The 17,263-nt window shown below is 37.3% G+C and overlaps 1 protein-coding gene and 1 pseudogene across 1 annotated transcript; both read right to left on the reverse strand.

The window, feature by feature from the left end:
• Positions 1-3,024: 3,024 nt before the first annotated feature.
• LOC131780324 (uncharacterized) lies at positions 3,025-7,671 on the reverse strand (annotated as a pseudogene).
• Positions 7,672-14,636: 6,965 nt separating this feature from the next.
• Positions 14,637-17,263, reverse strand: LOC131780323 (uncharacterized). The gene is made up of 5 exons (XM_066169329.1): positions 17,064-17,263; positions 16,618-16,732; positions 16,167-16,203; positions 15,451-15,586; positions 14,637-15,161 (listed from the first exon to the last, which is right to left on the reverse strand). Exons 1-5 carry the CDS (start codon positions 17,256-17,258, stop codon positions 14,637-14,639), a joined length of 1,008 nt encoding a protein of 335 aa, XP_066025426.1. The 5' UTR covers positions 17,259-17,263.

Below are 17,263 nucleotides of genomic sequence, written 5' to 3' on the forward strand. Positions count from 1 at the left end.
TTGCTCGTGCGATATCATTTGGCACAGTACTTACTTACTGACTGGGTTTTATCAAACTTTTAACTGTCATGGTAGTCTACAAAAAAATTACGAACTAGCCACAGTAAAGCTTCTTTCAGTTAATTGATTAGCTGAATTGGCGTCTTCTATTTTTCGATCTTGCATAGTTAGCACAAAATAATCAAATTCAAACCTGTGAAGCCGTTTGTTCTAGGTATCAAAGGTAATTCCGCGCTGAATGTACATAACACATCTAGAGGGTAGAACAAACCCATTCCAGCACAAGTCTCAGACAAGCTTTTCCCCTTGTAGTTATATATTTCTGTCTAGCTGCACAGCATGGCGTCGTTGTTAACGAACTCTTTTCCGGGCATAGCTTATCAAAGTTTTGGTATTGGGAAATATTGGGTCGATTAAAATTTAAAAATCGGTTATTAGTTAAAGTAGAGTCCTCTCATTTCAAGTAAATAGCAGAGACAGATGTATCTTCTTTTTTTTTACGTTCTAATATGAACTAAATTTATTCTATATCAATTCGTCATTTTTTTCCTGTTTACTTTTATCACTTCTTAGATTTGGTTTCTATCATTGGAATAACAAAGAATGATATTTCTTTCTCTGCAAGAGATTCTTTCTTTTATTAGTTTTATTAGTGACGCTAAGCACCACGGCTCTTCTCTGGCATTGTTTCAAATGAGTTGACCCATTGAGGCTGAAAAATAACATTTTAAAAAAGTGATGAAATTGTGAATTTTTCAAAATTTTAATTCTTCATTTGTTACTGGAGCCTTTAGCAAATTTTACCCTAAATCTTTAATAATACTAAGGAATAGCTGAAAATGTAAGTTCAAAGTTGGGAAAACACAGAAATTTGGGTAGTGTTGAGTCCAGGTTGTTGTTGTATATGTTTTACTCTCAGTAGGAAGGTAAGTGAGAAGAACACAGAAGTGTACGATACAAATAGTTTCAGATTAGGAACACAGTTTAACCCCGGGATTAAAAGACGATTATCTTTGTTAATCTGACGTAAGACTGATGCCATGCATTTTGGAACCATCTCAGACTTTCTAATGCAAAATCTTTTAATATATACATATTTATGGAAAACCAGCTGACAGGGTTCACGATTTTACTTACTTAGGCGTGGTATTTGATGGTCATCTTAATTTGAACAGTCACGTAAAGCAAATGATTTTAGGGAGGGTAAGCGCATAGGCATGTTAGTCCGTCTTCCCTAGGTTACTTGACGACTCAAAGTGCCAATACTGTTTACATCTGGTTAATTAAACCTATTCTAGGTTACAAAGATACACTGTGGGGTTTCTGCGGTTATGAAAAGAGTTAGGTATTGAAGGCTTTGCAGAAGAAGGCAGGTGGAACTGTTACTAGAACAATTCGAAGCAGCCTTGCCGCGGAGATTTTTAGGTGGCCTGCGATTGGAGAAAGACGCCAGGAGCAAATTTTTCAGCTTGTAAAGAAATGCGTTTTTTGCAATATTTTAAGATTTATTGAACTTTTAACAATGAGATTCACACACGTGACCTGTCAAAACGGAAGTAACAGAGAGATATTTTTATCACCAGGGATGTATTGCTTTCAAGAATTTTTCTAGATGATGATATGTTATGTAAACATTAAATTAACGCGTACAATTTGAATTTTATGTTCATGCAAACATTGATATAATGAAATGTTTCGCTCGGGGATCCTATCAATAACAGGTTGTATGCAACATCTGAAAGGACCACCCTGGCCTTGAAATTAAATAAAGAAGTCTATCGTTTTTCTGTGTTGTGTCTGTTACATAAATAAAACATTCTATTGAATTTATTCAAATTATACTCAGTCCGCTTAAAAAAGTCGCGCGAAAACATCACTTTATTTTCAGTTACCATGGTAACTGATCAAATACTCATCGAAAGCTAAGATACCCTCTTATTGAACGAAAAAGAAAGTAGTTTTTCAAGCCAAAGTTATCGAAGGTCTCTCTGAGAATCGTATAAGAACAAGTTATTCACGAATAAGAAAATAGATCGTGGGGCGTATTCAGTCAAATTGTAAAAAAAAAAAAAAAACTTTCGCGAAAACAAACAACAACAGAGGTATGCGCAAGGGTTTTGTTTCTCCTTGTTTTCAACTGAATCATGACCAATCACAGCTATCCATGCATTCTGCATGAAATTGTTCAACAGCTGATTTGTGACCCCGAAAAGCTTGGTCTACTCATTTCCCGGGTTGTAAATTGTATTGTTTCTGGACGTGATACACATTTCTGCAATCGGCAAGCATGGATCTACGGGTTGGAACAACAAAGGATTATTTGTCGATTCACCTTTGAGGTACTTCATGGTTACACTGCTGCAGGGCATTCCATTGATCCGGAGAAGTCGTTCGAAACTTTTGATGAAGAGCTACATTTCTTGATTTCTTTCGTCGTTGGCGTTTTTTGAGTACAAAATTTTTCTGTTGCAAAGTCTATTAATGAAAAATGTCTTAAATAGTACGAAGAAGCAGTTCTCCTTATCTCATATCAAAGGCAAATATAGAAGTGTTGAGTTTTATTTGAGAAAACATTCATCTCTACAAGTGCATTGAATATAAAATTTGTGTGGGTGTGTAACACTTATGCTAAATAATAAATTACGCTGTAAATATAAAATTAAAACCAACTGAGGTTCAACTTTTTCTACTACTACCGTCTTTATTATGTGGCAATTTGATACAAACTTTATGATTAGTTAATAGGCGGATACCTTGAATGAAATATGAATTAAGGGGTGTCCACTTGATACAAATTCCATTGTGTTTACAATGTGTTTTTCATTTGATTTTATTCGTTTCTATGTTTGTTTTTGTTTTTGTCTTTGTTTTGTTTTTGTTATTGTTGTTGTTTTTTTTAATAATGTATGGTGCTTTTTGTCGTGCTATGATATTCTTTTGTACACCAAGCAACACCTTGTTGTACACTATCAAGATAGGAATGAGGTAACAATAGCAGCTCCCATGAACTCTTGAGACAAGGTCTCACTGAACGAAAATGTAGCCAGTTGTTATAATATTTTTGGGTCCATTGTCTGCAATATATTTTGCTACATCACCACACGTGTTAAAGTAATTAGGAACTCCACCTGTGCCAAACCCAATTCTGGAATCGGGTTGGGCACAGTCGTTTTCGTTGTTGCCAAGGATACCGATTCTTGCTTTGGAAAAGGATTTATAGGAGCTTACGGGTGATACATTGAACCCTTCCCTGTTGCAGTTATATTGCAAAGAGCCTTGTGTACCAAGCAGCGATTTCCACGTTTCACGGCCTAATGAGGTGGGTCGATACTGATCATCGGCGATTAGTGAGTGGAGAGAGTCTGCCGAGCGGTTTATGGCAATGAACCGTGCAAAGTCTTCGCCAGGGATCCTCATACCGAGACAGATCTTGGAGAAAGCTGTGTTCCAATATGTCGGTAACTTAGTCTCTTCTGAGTCAAATCCTGTCTCTCCACCGGCAAGATTGTATGGTTCTTTGTTCGTCCAGAGAGCAGAGTTGTAGTGAAACGTTTGCTTAAGAATTAGAAAATTGATGATAGAAATAGTTATCAAATCGCAAACATATACCAAATTCACTTGAAGAATCGGATTAATAATAACACACACAAGACTTCACAAGTATTTTTTGGCTCTAAAGGAAAGCTTGCAAGCTAGTTATTAGGGATGTGGTAATAGTGGAGGAGTACTTGAAGTTCTTAAAAGGGTGTTCACGAGCATGAAAAAGAGTTAAGTTCCATATTTTATATTTGAAAAATTACCTTCTTTTTAGACATTTGAAGTATTTTTAATGTAGGTGGTATTTCTTGCGAATGATGCTGATATAGAACAGGTCTCTCATATTTTTTATTCTGTATGTTTTTCTGGATTTTTTTTAGTGCACTAAATTATGGTGTTTTGATGAATCGTGATGTTTTGACAAACAATTAGTTCCAATTCTCGTGGTCCTAAGGTAAAAGTTTGAGGAAAATGCTCTCAAGAGACTCCTAAGTTGTTTCAAGTTCGTGAAAAGTTTGAGTGATGCAGGGTAAGGTTTATTGAGGGAAATTCGATTAAATTATGACGGACATCCAGGAAAAGCCAACTACGCTCTCACTTATTGGGAGTTCCAAGTTGACAAAGGTCAACAACCGATGTAGAGGGCCTTATAAATCTCGATAGTGCCAATTTTGATAAGAACCTTTGATCCGTTCATCTTCATGACCAGTGTCCAGCCACCTTCCCCACATGATCCCAAGCTGGTGTCGTTCAAGACACAGAATACGTTAACCTGTGCGGTCCCGAAGGTTAACAAGAAGGCTTTGTTCTCTCTGGACCTGAGATCATCAAATGTTATATATATAAGCAGATTATCGTATCATAAACCCTCATTTTACGTCATCATTACCAAAAAGGCATGGCCAACATTGAGGATTTCTGATTTTGTTATAAGTTCCTCCACAGATGTTGCCAACTGAATACCTGCCCTTTTTGATAACCAGTCATAGTACAGAGTTCGCATCATATTGCCCAATTGAGAGAACCAGCCATACTCAAAACTTTTTCACAAACAACAGTTATTTTTGCTTCGCAGGGAAGTTTGTTTCGACAACTTGAACAGAAATTACCATATTTCTGATCGAAATTATCCTGGCGTCAAGGACTTAGCCATTTTTAAGTGGAGAATAATAAGTTCGAAGAAAAAGACCCAATTCAGAGACTCTGAAAACTACATATGCATAATCGGAAACATGACACAATCTGTTCATGTCAACTGAGCACTTTTCTTTTGCAACCTTCGCAAATGCCATGCAGTCCTCGGGAATCTTCCATTTAATTGTTTTCAGTATTAGGTTAAAATGTATTGTGGGGAGCAGGTCAATACTTAGTCATTTTGAGCGATCAAGTATGAAATTTATCATTTGGCTACCTGATCACACAAAGGAATTGCAAAATGAATTCAGAACTTCTTTGGTTAACTTTTTAGAGAACGGGATTCTCATCATTTTCCTCATGTTATTCACAGTCGTTCTATATTTTCGGTGGTTCGATAATGAATTGTTTCAGTGACGTAAATCTGGTGGGAAGAAATAACCTCCCCGTTACCGACTCCGGCTTACCGAGTGCACTTTTACAACTGTCCTTTATGAGTAACACGAAGCAGAACCTGGCAAGGCAAAATTTTAGTGCAGGAAATAAAGAATCAGAGAATAGTCTAAAAAATGATGCTAAAAAAGTTTAATTGACACAAGGTACTTACAAAGTCCGCGCGTAAATCTCCTTGGCTGATGAAAAACTTTCAGCTGAAATAAAGAGACTTGATGATCATCTCAGGCTCAATGACAATTGTCGAAATATAGAGTTTTACTCATAGTGAGACCACAAAGGAGAAATGTGATTGCTTTTTTGCTTTTTTCCGAAACCTAACCGAATTTGGCTAATACTGCCCTAATGTTAAATTATGTTTTCTACCGCCCTAGGCCCTTTTTCATGTAGTAATATGGCTCTGGTATATCATTTGTCTTATCTGTTGGTTATTTAACCTCTTTGACAATGCAACCCTGAAGTAACAAGCACCTCTTGGTTACTTTTACATACATAAATTATATGATAGCAAGCTGAACAGTGAGAAACCTCGGCAGTTCTTGCCGTTTCCTTGATATCCAGGTTTACAAATGCATTAATAAGAGCCTTCGGTGTTTTTGCAGTCCGCATGAACATCACAACCATGTTTTCCAGTAGAGCATTCGTCCACATCTGAAGGAGAAATCCAGTGATCCTTAGATACGCAAACCTAGTCTGGGTAAGCTCTCAGTTTTTTAGGATCTTCCTAAACATATCTGTCTTTGATGGACGGCACTAAGGACATTACGCGGGTTCCCTGGGTGGTCACTGGAGACATGTTTCGCCAACTGCTGGCCGGTGAATCGTATATTTAAGATAATTTTTTTCGATCTTCATAGTTCATTTCAATTAAGTGGACATTTGTCCAATTTTTTGTCTTATTAACCTTTTTTACTGTCAAGCTAATGAGAATTGTAATATTGTTAAAATCTAACTATGTCCATCATTAGAAATACGAGTTAAAAAAGTATTGTAAAGCTCTTCTCGCTGAATGAATGGAATGATCCGTCTGATATAAATCAGTTGGCTTATATTAACATTTAATCAATCTGATAAGTTTAATCTCGAAGGTCCCGAAGTAGTGAACATGACAGCAATCTGATATTATTTCTCACACAGAGTATCACTATCCCTCAATTTCCTGCCTAGGCAACTACCACAATAGTTGCAACGACAGACAAATGTCTTCCCTTCACTGACCCAGGAATATTAAGGTTTTTTTTTTCGGGGAAGGGAAAATTCTTAACACGCTTCGGCTGGCTGTGGTTATGGTTAAATTTCTCACCTGTTTTGCAATTTAGGCCAGCGAATCCCTGGAGACACAAACAGCGATATCCTCTCTCTGAAAAACCGGTTTGGCAGGTAGCATTCAAATGACAAGGATTACTGGAGCAGCTATTCTGTAAGAGAGTTGGTAAACAATTAAACGACTAAAGGAAACGACCAAAAAGAAACAGACACGAAAATAAAAGAAAAGACAAGGAAAAGGAAAACAATAGACAATTTTTGACGCCTTCTCTTAGGCTATATTTAACAGACAACTGCATCTAAAACTTTTCCTCTGGAGAACTTTTCGAAAAATGAAGTTGATATTTGATATATTTACCACTTGTAGCGTAAATTGAAATATAAGCCTCAAGGACAACAAGACCTCATGAATTCGCCTGGGCTATTTAGGCGGAGAATGCTCTCCACTATACTAATGCATAATTTCTTTCCGTCCGATATTTCAGAGATCTCGCGTAAACGTGCACTAAAAGTTGTGGTTGGTTGATTTCAGTTCATCCAATAAGTTCCTTCCTACATTTAGTAGCTTTCCGTGAAAAGAATGATCGACAATGATTGGTTGAGAAATGTTTGGAGCATCGAAGGATATGATACTATGAGTATGGATCATACCTCGGCTGCGTAGTACTCGTAATCCATGTCTTTCTTCAGGTCTCTTTCGTGTCCTTCGTGTGTAGCATTATTTAGTTCGCATTTCTGCTTTCCAGTTTCACTTATCGTCATGAAATTATAGCTGAAACAGTTATCCTCCAAAAAGCATAGCACATCGCAAAATTCTTGGCCCTTAACATAGGCGATACGCATGGTGTGGTTGATTAAGCGTTTACCTTTAAACGTTCTGGTCGCTGTAAACTTTAAACTGCGACACGACGCTGAAAAAATGAGACGAAGTTTGAAGATGACAATCTCTTTTTAGTTGTGGGTTATTACGGGTTCGATATCACGCTGACTGCAAAGTGCATGTGTTAGTTAGACGGAATCAAAAAAACGTCGCTCGCTACTTAAATTATAGAAGCAAAAAAAAAGGCAAGTAACGGGTATTACTGGTGATCTGCTCCACAGTTTCGAAACAAAGTTTCCGTTGGATCATTCAATCATACAATTAACTATGAATTCATGAGTTCGCTTATCTTACATGGTTGAACATTAACCAAAAATAATCAAATTCAAACCTGCAGAGTCTATTGCTTTGGGAATCAAAGATAGCCAGAGGAATAAAAAACAAGAGCGCTGGGCAGACATGACAAATATAGAGGGTAGAAAAAAAATCAAGTTTCAAAACAAGTCTCTCCTGGGCTTTTCCCTTTTCATTTCACAGCCTGTTTAACTGAAAACAACTGACTTGAAAATTACTTCTTTATTCTCCTTTTCAATAAGGCTGCACAGTAAGACTCTTTTGGTAATTTTTTTTTTCCAATGTTTTGTCAGAGTGCTTGGTTACTAATTAAAAAACAAATTTAAATACCTCATCATGGTCTGATTCTGTTTCCCTGAATACATTAGCTTGATTGAATTTTAACTCAATTGTAATTCAAGGAGTATGCGATACAGGGGTCCACTTCACTTTAATAAAAAAATATGGAGATAGAGATGTCTTCCTTTCCCCTGTCTCTTCCAGTTTCATGGTAAGAAATCAACCTTCTTTTATTTTCAATCAATTTGTAAATTTTTTCCTGTTAACTTTGAATTGTTGCTCAGGTTCACTAATTTAGGTTTGAAATGACAAGAGTGATATTTCTTTCCCTGCAAGAGATTACTTTTCTTTGACAGAAGACGCAAAGTACTAAACCATTTCCCTCATATTGTTTAACAAATAATTTTGAAGGTCATCAAAACATTTCCTTGAAATACAACAATGTAATATTTCGCAATTAACGTGTTACTAGAGCCTGCAGTCACCATATAATCTTTAAAAATCTTATGGAATTATTTTGATTGTAAAGATGAAAAAAAACAAAACAGATAATTTGTGGTTAGCTTAGTGTCCATGTGACCTCCTTAATTCCAGTCAAGAGAGGAGAGTAGAGATAAATTGATATAAACATTTTTAGATTAAGAACACAGGTTCAACCAGACAATCACAATGTTCCCAGCAGTTGGCGAGCATGAGGGCGGTGTAACATCGCCCCGATTGTTTCAGGATTGTTTGGGAGGAAAGTGAGAACTGAAACGATGGTAACAACGAAGACGATCCACGTTTCTCCGAATGATTACTGACTTAACGAGACTTACAGCGTACATTGTATAGTTAACTTTTATGAGAAAAAAAGGTCTCAGGCACTGAAAACATATATCTTCAGCGCTGGGTAGCCATGACTAATATGTATGACAAAAGAAACCCGTATTCAGTACATGTAAACATGACAGAAAACAGTTATTTTTAAAATCAATCGCTTTTTTCTCCCTTTTAACCTAACTATATCTTAAGAATTTTGCAACGAAGTGTTTGGTTCAGGTGAGGCAAAGATCCGATCCAAAATTTTCGTTCCTCTTTTTTTTTTAATTTATTTTGTATTATGACTGTAAAAACTGTGCAAACAAGCCAACTGGAGCTGTTTAAGGGAATATTCATTTCTTCACCGCATAGCACATACATGCTTTTCATATATTAACAGTCATTATTCACCACTTGGAAGGAACATATTGGCCAGCTCCCAGTTAGCCTGTTAGCTCATTTGGCACCGGTATCGCAGAGGTCATGAGTTCAAATCCCCTACGGGCGTGAATTTTTTTCGGGTCTTATTTTAACTACTAGCTAGTAGTGTTCATAGCTGCGAGGATAGCTTATATTCGTTCTTTTGTATTACTAGACATAATGGAAGAACTCTTCTTCTTTGATACTTCAAGTTGTGTCTATAAGCTGCATGTTCATTCAATTTTCGCGGTTTTAAACGGCCAATTTGTGGAATCGAAACCGCTATACTTATCACCTTACGACATCTCTTCATTGTGAAATGTGATGAAGTGAAGAAGAATTTGAAGTGTCCATCAGTAACAAAATGATCCTTACACGTGAGCTGTCCACCAGATATCAGCTAGTTCAAACTAGGCTGAGGAGCCACAAATTGGGGACCCAACGATTTTTTGCAGCTTTTTTGTTTCGGATTTTTGTTTTCACGTTTTTTTATCTGTAATATCCGAGCTGTAGATTCACCTATGGCAATAATTTCGTTTTTTTACATTATCCTTTCCTCTCTGTCATCCTTTTTGGCTGCGGCTGCGCAGCATTGTTTCGAAATGCAAGCGAGCGTGCGGCAGCAAAGCAAAGAAAGGCCTCTGCATGTGCAATTATTTGCGTTAAAATAAAGACACACAAAAAAAACTCATTCAGTGTACTCTCCTACAATTAAAGTATAATTTTGAGAATTCTCTCTCCTCTACGCTAATTATGACCTACCAATGGTGGACTTTTAGTATACTAAATTATAGAACAAAATTCAATGTTTTCTCTTGAACTACGAACCCTCAGACCTGTCCCCATTGTGCTCGTAATTTCTGAGTAACTTCTAACGTTTGGAGCAAATTTCTGGCAACTTAGAGCAATTTTTACCTCTCTGAACAACTTTTGAGCAAAATATGTGTTTATAGGAAATATCAATCATGAAGAAGTCAACAATTTTATTGAAAGCTAACACATGACCCGTCACTTGACAACGTTTTGAAAGCTCATTGCGATCTGTTTCTCATATTAGAACGGATAATTGACTAAAATGAATTTCGGCAAGACGTCAAGTGAAGCATATGTCTTGTTCCCTTTGACTAAAGTATCCTTAGGTTTTAAGCAGTTTTTCTAGACCGATGTTTAGGACTTATTGCGAATAACGAAAAATAAAGCTTTTAATTAACGTTTATGTAGAAATATCTAGAAATTTAGGTAGAAACTTTCAAAATTTAGTTAGCAAGTTTTTAGATTTTTACTTTTTGGCATTCCAGTGAACAACTTTTACGGGCACAATCGAGATAGTGCATCAAACCCAGGCGGTACAGCCTCTAAAGTTGCCTTTCGCCGAATTTTTATACGTATGTGACACTTTTTAGTTCTTAAAATAATTAGTTATTAGTTAACAAGCATGCTCTCGGTTTTTATTCCCATTTATTGTAACCGGTGCATTAAGAGATCTTTTTGGGGGAGCTCAGTTAGATGGAGACAAGGAAATGAACCGCGGAGCTGCTACCCGCGGCAGTTTTTCACACCGCTTAAAAGTAAGTGTTTACCTGCTATCTACCTGTGTTTGGAATACTCTAACGTTCTGGTTCCATTTTGAAGCACCGCTGCTGAACTGTGGAACGTCGATGAGGGACTTGTCAGAAATTAGCAGGGGGGGAAGGGGGGGTGGGAATTTTAAATTTGGGTTCGGAAATTAGGTGACCCATCCCTGCAATGGGAGTGAAATTTGCTAACCCTCCCCTTGAGCTTGGCCTAAAATATCATGACCCTCCCCCTCTTGTATAAATGATAAAATCTAGTTCTTGCAATACACTAGGGTGCGTCAGTATTATGAAAACTCAAAATATATTTCTAATCTGTTCTTTGTCATGCTACATCTTTTTTTGCCAAATAAAGAACTTCCTTTTTCTTCTGTGGGTGAACCTCTACATGATCACGGGCATATATTTGCATGACCCTCCCCCTCTTAACTGCCTATTTTTCATGACCCCTCCCTTTTCTGAGGCTCAAAAAGTTGTGACCCCCCCTCTGTTTCCACCCCCCCTACCCCCCTGCTAATTTCTGACAAGTCCCTGAATACCTAAAAAGATAAGAAAAGATAAAAATTGCAAGTAAATGAAACCAAAAAGATTCTAAATAATGCTTTCAAGAAGATCGTGATTTTACTTAATAAATGTGTATCCCATGGCTTTGATAAGACTTTGACCGTTATCGGGGTCGTGTACCAAAAACACCACATTACCGCATGAGTTAGAATCCTCTGGACTCCCACCATACCAAACCCAATTTTGGAATCACAAGATATGCAATCATGCTCGTTGTTGCTAATGATGCTAATTCTTGCTTTTGCCCCATTTTCAGGATACTCAACAGAGCCGCTAATTACGTTGAACCCTTCAAAGTGATTTCCATCTTTCACGGCCCAGCGTAGTGACGCGATACACATTAGCGATCAGTAGCCGATTGGTTTATGGCGATAAAACTCAAGGTTTGAACACTAGGAATATTCATATTAAGACCAATCTTGGAGAAGGGTGTGTTCCAGTATGTTGGCAGCTTTGTCTTTTGATCGTCAAATCCGGTTTTCCCATTTGCAGGCCGGTGTGTTTCTTTGTTTCTCCAAAGTTCGGAGTCATAGTGAAACGTTTGCTACGGCGTAAGAGGGTAAGAATGAAACCTGATATCGCAGATGAAGGAAAAATTGAAATACAGTCGTCTCAGACGACGGTTGTTGCAGAAAGCAAAATACAAATAAAAAATTGAAACTGCCCGCATTATAAAGAAAAGCTCAATTTCATTGAAGTCAATGTTAAGCGCAAACCCCCACCCTTGCAGTTTACAGAAATTTCCTCAACCGAAAACGAATAGCAACCTTGACTGAAAAATTAACGTCCCCGTGTTGTAGACACTTAGTTAGTCTGTTTCTTGGAGCTTTTTTGCCCCTTTGTAAGTGGTGAAATGAGTTTTGCACATGTTATTGAATCCTCTATCACTGAGTACTTTCAGTATTTTTCTCTATCCCTCTACCTGGTGGACGTGAGTTAGTGAATAGGGATGTTCTGCTGTGATGTGTTTGTAAATGCTACCAAGCTCGTTTTTATTCTGAAAAAATTAACCTTATCTTAGCACTGATGATAATCACCTCTTCTCCATTAATTTTCATAGCCAGTGTCCAGCTGCCTCCTCCACACTGATACAGAGCGCATTCTTCCAAGACACAGAAAACGTGTACGTTTTCAGATCCGACTCGCAATAAGATTGTCCAGTAATTTACTTTTGGAGCGAGCTTTCTTGCCACAATCCATAGGAATGTACAACTGTAACTCTGCAACGGAATACGGAAATAATTTGAATGAATAACAGCCGGAGCTTAGGTTATAAATCGATGGAAAACTTTGATAAAATTGAATTCATTTCGTGTACTCGAAACTTTCTTTTTGTATAAAAATGCCTGAGAAATCGTTGCTTCAAGACTCGCTCTCTATCTAAACCTTAAAAAGTATCTTTGATTTTCTCAATTCCCTGCTATAGAAGAAAAAACGTAACGCAAACCGTAATATTTCAGTATTAGCTGACCTATATTGTGAGATGAAGCTCTTTAATAATTAAGAGGAGCTGAATTTCTTATCTTACAACATTAAATGGGTAAATTTAAAAGTAACCTGTTGAAGACCGTATGAGCGATAAAATAATGTAAGTTATACAAATTCTAGGCGCATCACGCATGGCAAGAGAAAGTAGAACGCTTTCCTAATCCAAGTGTTTTCACTTCCTACTCCTCTGTGTGAATTACTTAAAGCACACCACGATGACTCTTCATGAGGACAAAGCAAAATTCAATACAATGTGGTCGTTAAGTATATTTTCATATTCTCATTCTCTTGTATTCATATCACGCTGAGTATCAGAACTTTTAGCGCCTCTTTTATGATTTTACCCGTTTAAGACTGCAGTTACGGCAGTCGAGAGCTTTGCTTTTCCTTTTAACTCAACAAGCGTTTTTAATTACATCTTGAAGACCCTTGAAAGATCCCTACTGGCTGCGAACTCGATCTTTAAGGCGACAACGTTTTAGAATCGCACGGCGGTCTTTTGTTTACACATTTCAGTAGCTTCAGTCCGAATACTTTATTAGTTTTGTTTTTCATTTTTTTCTTTGGCTATTTTGATGGAAAGAGGGAGGAAGAAGGGGACATTATCGACTTAAAAAGCCTATATTGCTTAGAATGTTTTTTTTTTGTGGACAACGAAACAGATGCAACCTCTTTGACATGCATGTCATCGAATGATTCAAAGTTCTCCGATGCAAGGACCAAGGTTACAGTGTGATCTAAGGCTGTTAAATTTATTCATGGGAATAATTTATCTAATAACAACATGAAAAATTGATGTTAGCATTATTTAGTCAATTATTTTAAGTCCAAATTCCTTGAAATTATTAGATTCTAAAATGACGAGGGGTCCTAAATCTTTATCCGGTTAAGAGAGAGCAAGCGTATATTTTGTAAGGCGTAATGTTAATGGTAGTGCACTGCCAATCAAAATAAACACATGAACTGCCGTGGGAGTTAATCGCTTTTTTTCAATGTGTTTCTACATTTCCACCTCAATGAAACGATAAGACTTTTCCTCAGAGTTTTCACGCATTTATCGTTCCTTATAGCATCTACTCGTCATCGACGCAAAAAGCACCGCTTCTATTCTAATGGGGCATATCATCACTTTTTATCTTGTAAATGAATAACATGTCTCCTCATGAATCTATCTATAATTGTATGCGTTGTTCTCAAAAATTGATAATCCTAAAAACCACTCACCTCCGACTGAGTTAAGATAATTACACTTTATTGTTTATTAGCCGGAGAAGATCGATCTCCTTAGTCAGACTGATTTGTTCTACAGAATGTCATTGAGGACCCTACAGCTGTTCCTTGATTTTGTGTTCTAACGTAACTGAGAAGATAAGAACGAGAGAACCTTTTTCTTGTCATCTTTAATTACAATCGCTAACATTATCGTCATAGCCTCTTTAATTATTTTGTTGTTATTATTATTAAAATTACTACCATAATTGGAACAAAACGTCATTCAACGATTCTTAAGAGTTGCTGTTTCTTCCTCAACTTCAACGCAAAACACAAAACAAAACAAAAACGAAAAACTGCAGGTGATATAGACTCAGAGTTGATGAAGAAGTTTGTTGAGGTTTTTAATGAAGTGTTTTAAGTACCGAGCGGGTAAAAAAGCAATTATAGGATCAAATGGATTCAAGCAAGACCGGCTAAAACCTTCGAACAAAAACAAACCGTGTACTTTATGTGACGCCTCAATAAAAATTTGAGGTTTTACCCTATTTCGTTTTTTAATGTTGGCCATAAATAAATTTGCCTAGTAAAAGTTTAGTTATTTACTTGGCCTCATGCATTGTATAACGGAGAACAACATATTAGGCTCAAAAGTGTTAATAAATTATTCTATGAAAATGTTAAAAGCTCTTGATAACTATGTCCAGAGAAAAGCACATAAGTATGGCTATGTTTCATTGAATAAAAATGTATCCCATGGCTTTAATATGCTTGTCACCATTATCTGGGGCGATGACTGCCTCGTTACCGCACGTGTTCGATGAATCATGGTTACCGGTCGTGCCAAACCCGATTCTAGAATCACAAGTACCGCAATCGGCCTCGTTGTTACCAACGATGCCAATCCTTGCTTTTGCGTGGCTTTGACTGTTGCAAATTACATTGAACCCTTCCTTTCTACAGCCTAGCTGAAGTGAGCCTTGGGAACCAAGGAGCGATTTCCACTTAGCGGCGCCCAATGATGTGGAACGGAATTGCTGGTCAGCGATCGATGAGTACAAGGAGTCAGCCGATTGGTTTACAGCGATGAAATGCACAGTTTGTTCACCAGGGATCTTCATGCCGAGACAAATCTTTGAGAAGGGTGTCTCCCAATAAGTGGGTAATTTCGTCTCTTGTTCGTCAAATCCTGTCTCACCTCCCACGATATTGAAAGCAGTTTTGTCGCTCCATAAAGGGGAGTCATATTGAAATGTTTGCTACAAAATTACAGCAAGTGAAAAAAATAATTAGGATTGGGACAAATGATTTGGATCCTTTCTTCATCAAATCAAACGTAATTAAAGGATTTCATTCAGAAATAAACGAAACTTTTTCAGTCTCTCTAATCTTATTCCCCTAGTTGACATCTTAAAGTTAAGTTCTATTTGTCTCCGACCATGCATCCGTATCTCTGATTTTTCGGCTGTAAATCTTAACTGTTTTCTGCAAACATTATGGGGGCATGCAGCTATTGTATGACCAACAAAAATAAATAATTAAAACAACCTGTGCTCCGTTAATCTTCATGACCAGCGTCCAGCCACCTCCTCCACAAGGTCCCAAACTTGTTTCGTTCAGAACACAGTAGGCTAGAATACTTTGATTTCCAACTTTTAAAAAGTAAGCTTTGTTCTCTATAAACCTAAAAAATTATTCACAGTTTGCCATCAGTATTGAACTAACTCTTTTTGTCTTCATAGACAGAAAAGCGAATTTTATCAACGCTGCTCCGCTAGTCACGGCCCTTTCTTCTCTAATTACGGGCTTTTCAAATCTCCCACTTCAGTGCTAATGGTTAATGATGTCCAGGCGTTCTGCGCGATCGCTAGTCTTAAATGAAAGGATGGTAGAGCGGCAGCCTTCATCTAATTCGCTCACTCATCACTTTCTTAGAGTATTTTCCGACGCTAAATAAAGCATGTATGTATGCATGTATGTATGGATGTATGTATGCATGCATGCATGTATGTATGTATGTAGGTATGTAGGTATGTAGGTACGTACGTACGTGTGTATGTATGTATGTACCGTCCAGTGCACCGAATGGCTTCAATTGGACTCGATAGGGATACCCAGTTTAATTTAACTCTATCTATGATCTTAAGCCGCTGTCATCTTCTCTTTCTCTTGGTCCAGTTACAGAAAGTATTGGCACAATATTCAATTTTTGAATGATATTACGATAATGTACTGATACAAATTGTGGCAAGTGGAGTACGTACCGATTGCTGTCGTGAATTTCCTTACATGAGGATATTGCTGCAAGGAAAACATGACATTGAATAATGTGAAATGAAGAAAGTGGCAAAGGTTCTTTTTTAAAATTCCAGAAGACCTAAAACACACTCTATCACCGTAAGAGAGACACCCACCTTCGCAGCTGCTTCCGTTTCCATAATATCCAGGTCTACAGGTACAGTTGTACGAACCAACCGTGTTTGTACACTCTGCATTAGCATCGCAACTGTGTGTTCCCGAAAAACACTCATCAATTTCTGAAAAGAGAGGAAATTCATAACTTTTTCTGGGTGTAGCCATACATTGTTGCCTCATTTCGTAAGCCAGAGTGAAACCGACTATTCTTACTTTAGACATTCTGATTCAGCTACAAAATAAACTTGTTGCATTATCAAAATTTACCGGTGTTTACCGGTTTAAAAAAATTTTTCTTACCATTTTCACAAGTCTGACCCGTAAATCCTCTTGGACACAAGCAACGATATCCAAAGTTCGTGAAACCCGTTTGACAGGTAGCTTTATTACTGCAAGGGTTACTGGCACAAGCATTCTAACCAATACAAAAGCAGTATTCAAAAATGAAATAAAAAAGAGACTCATTTCCAACTTTACTATAGAGCAAAAAACAGTTCCTTCTATTTAATGCTACGGTAGAACGAATCTTTATTCAGAGGGTAACCCAGTTAATTACTGACTCACTTCCTCATTCCAGGCTCGTCTTTTACTTCTGTTGTAAAATTTCCTCTACTAAACAAACAGGTGCATGCTTAACACAGGTTTCGTTAAAAACTTTTGAACAGACCTAAAGATGTTTGAATGACGAGCCTTCTAACAAGTTTCAGCGAGTGATATAAGTATTATTACGATCTATTATGTTATACCTCAGCTGCGCGGTAGACATAGTCCGGGTTATCCAAAAGATCGTTCTCGTGTTCTTCGTGTGTAGCATTATTTAGTTCACATTTCAATTTTCCATTGATACTCCTGGTCTTTGTATTATAACTGAAACAGTTGTTCTCCATAAAGCATAATGCTGCACAGAATTTCTTGTCTTTGACTTCAACGGCGCGTATCATATAGT

This window comes from Pocillopora verrucosa, chromosome 7 (genome assembly GCF_036669915.1).
Source record: "Pocillopora verrucosa isolate sample1 chromosome 7, ASM3666991v2, whole genome shotgun sequence".
Classification (NCBI taxonomy): domain Eukaryota; kingdom Metazoa; phylum Cnidaria; class Anthozoa; order Scleractinia; family Pocilloporidae; genus Pocillopora; species Pocillopora verrucosa.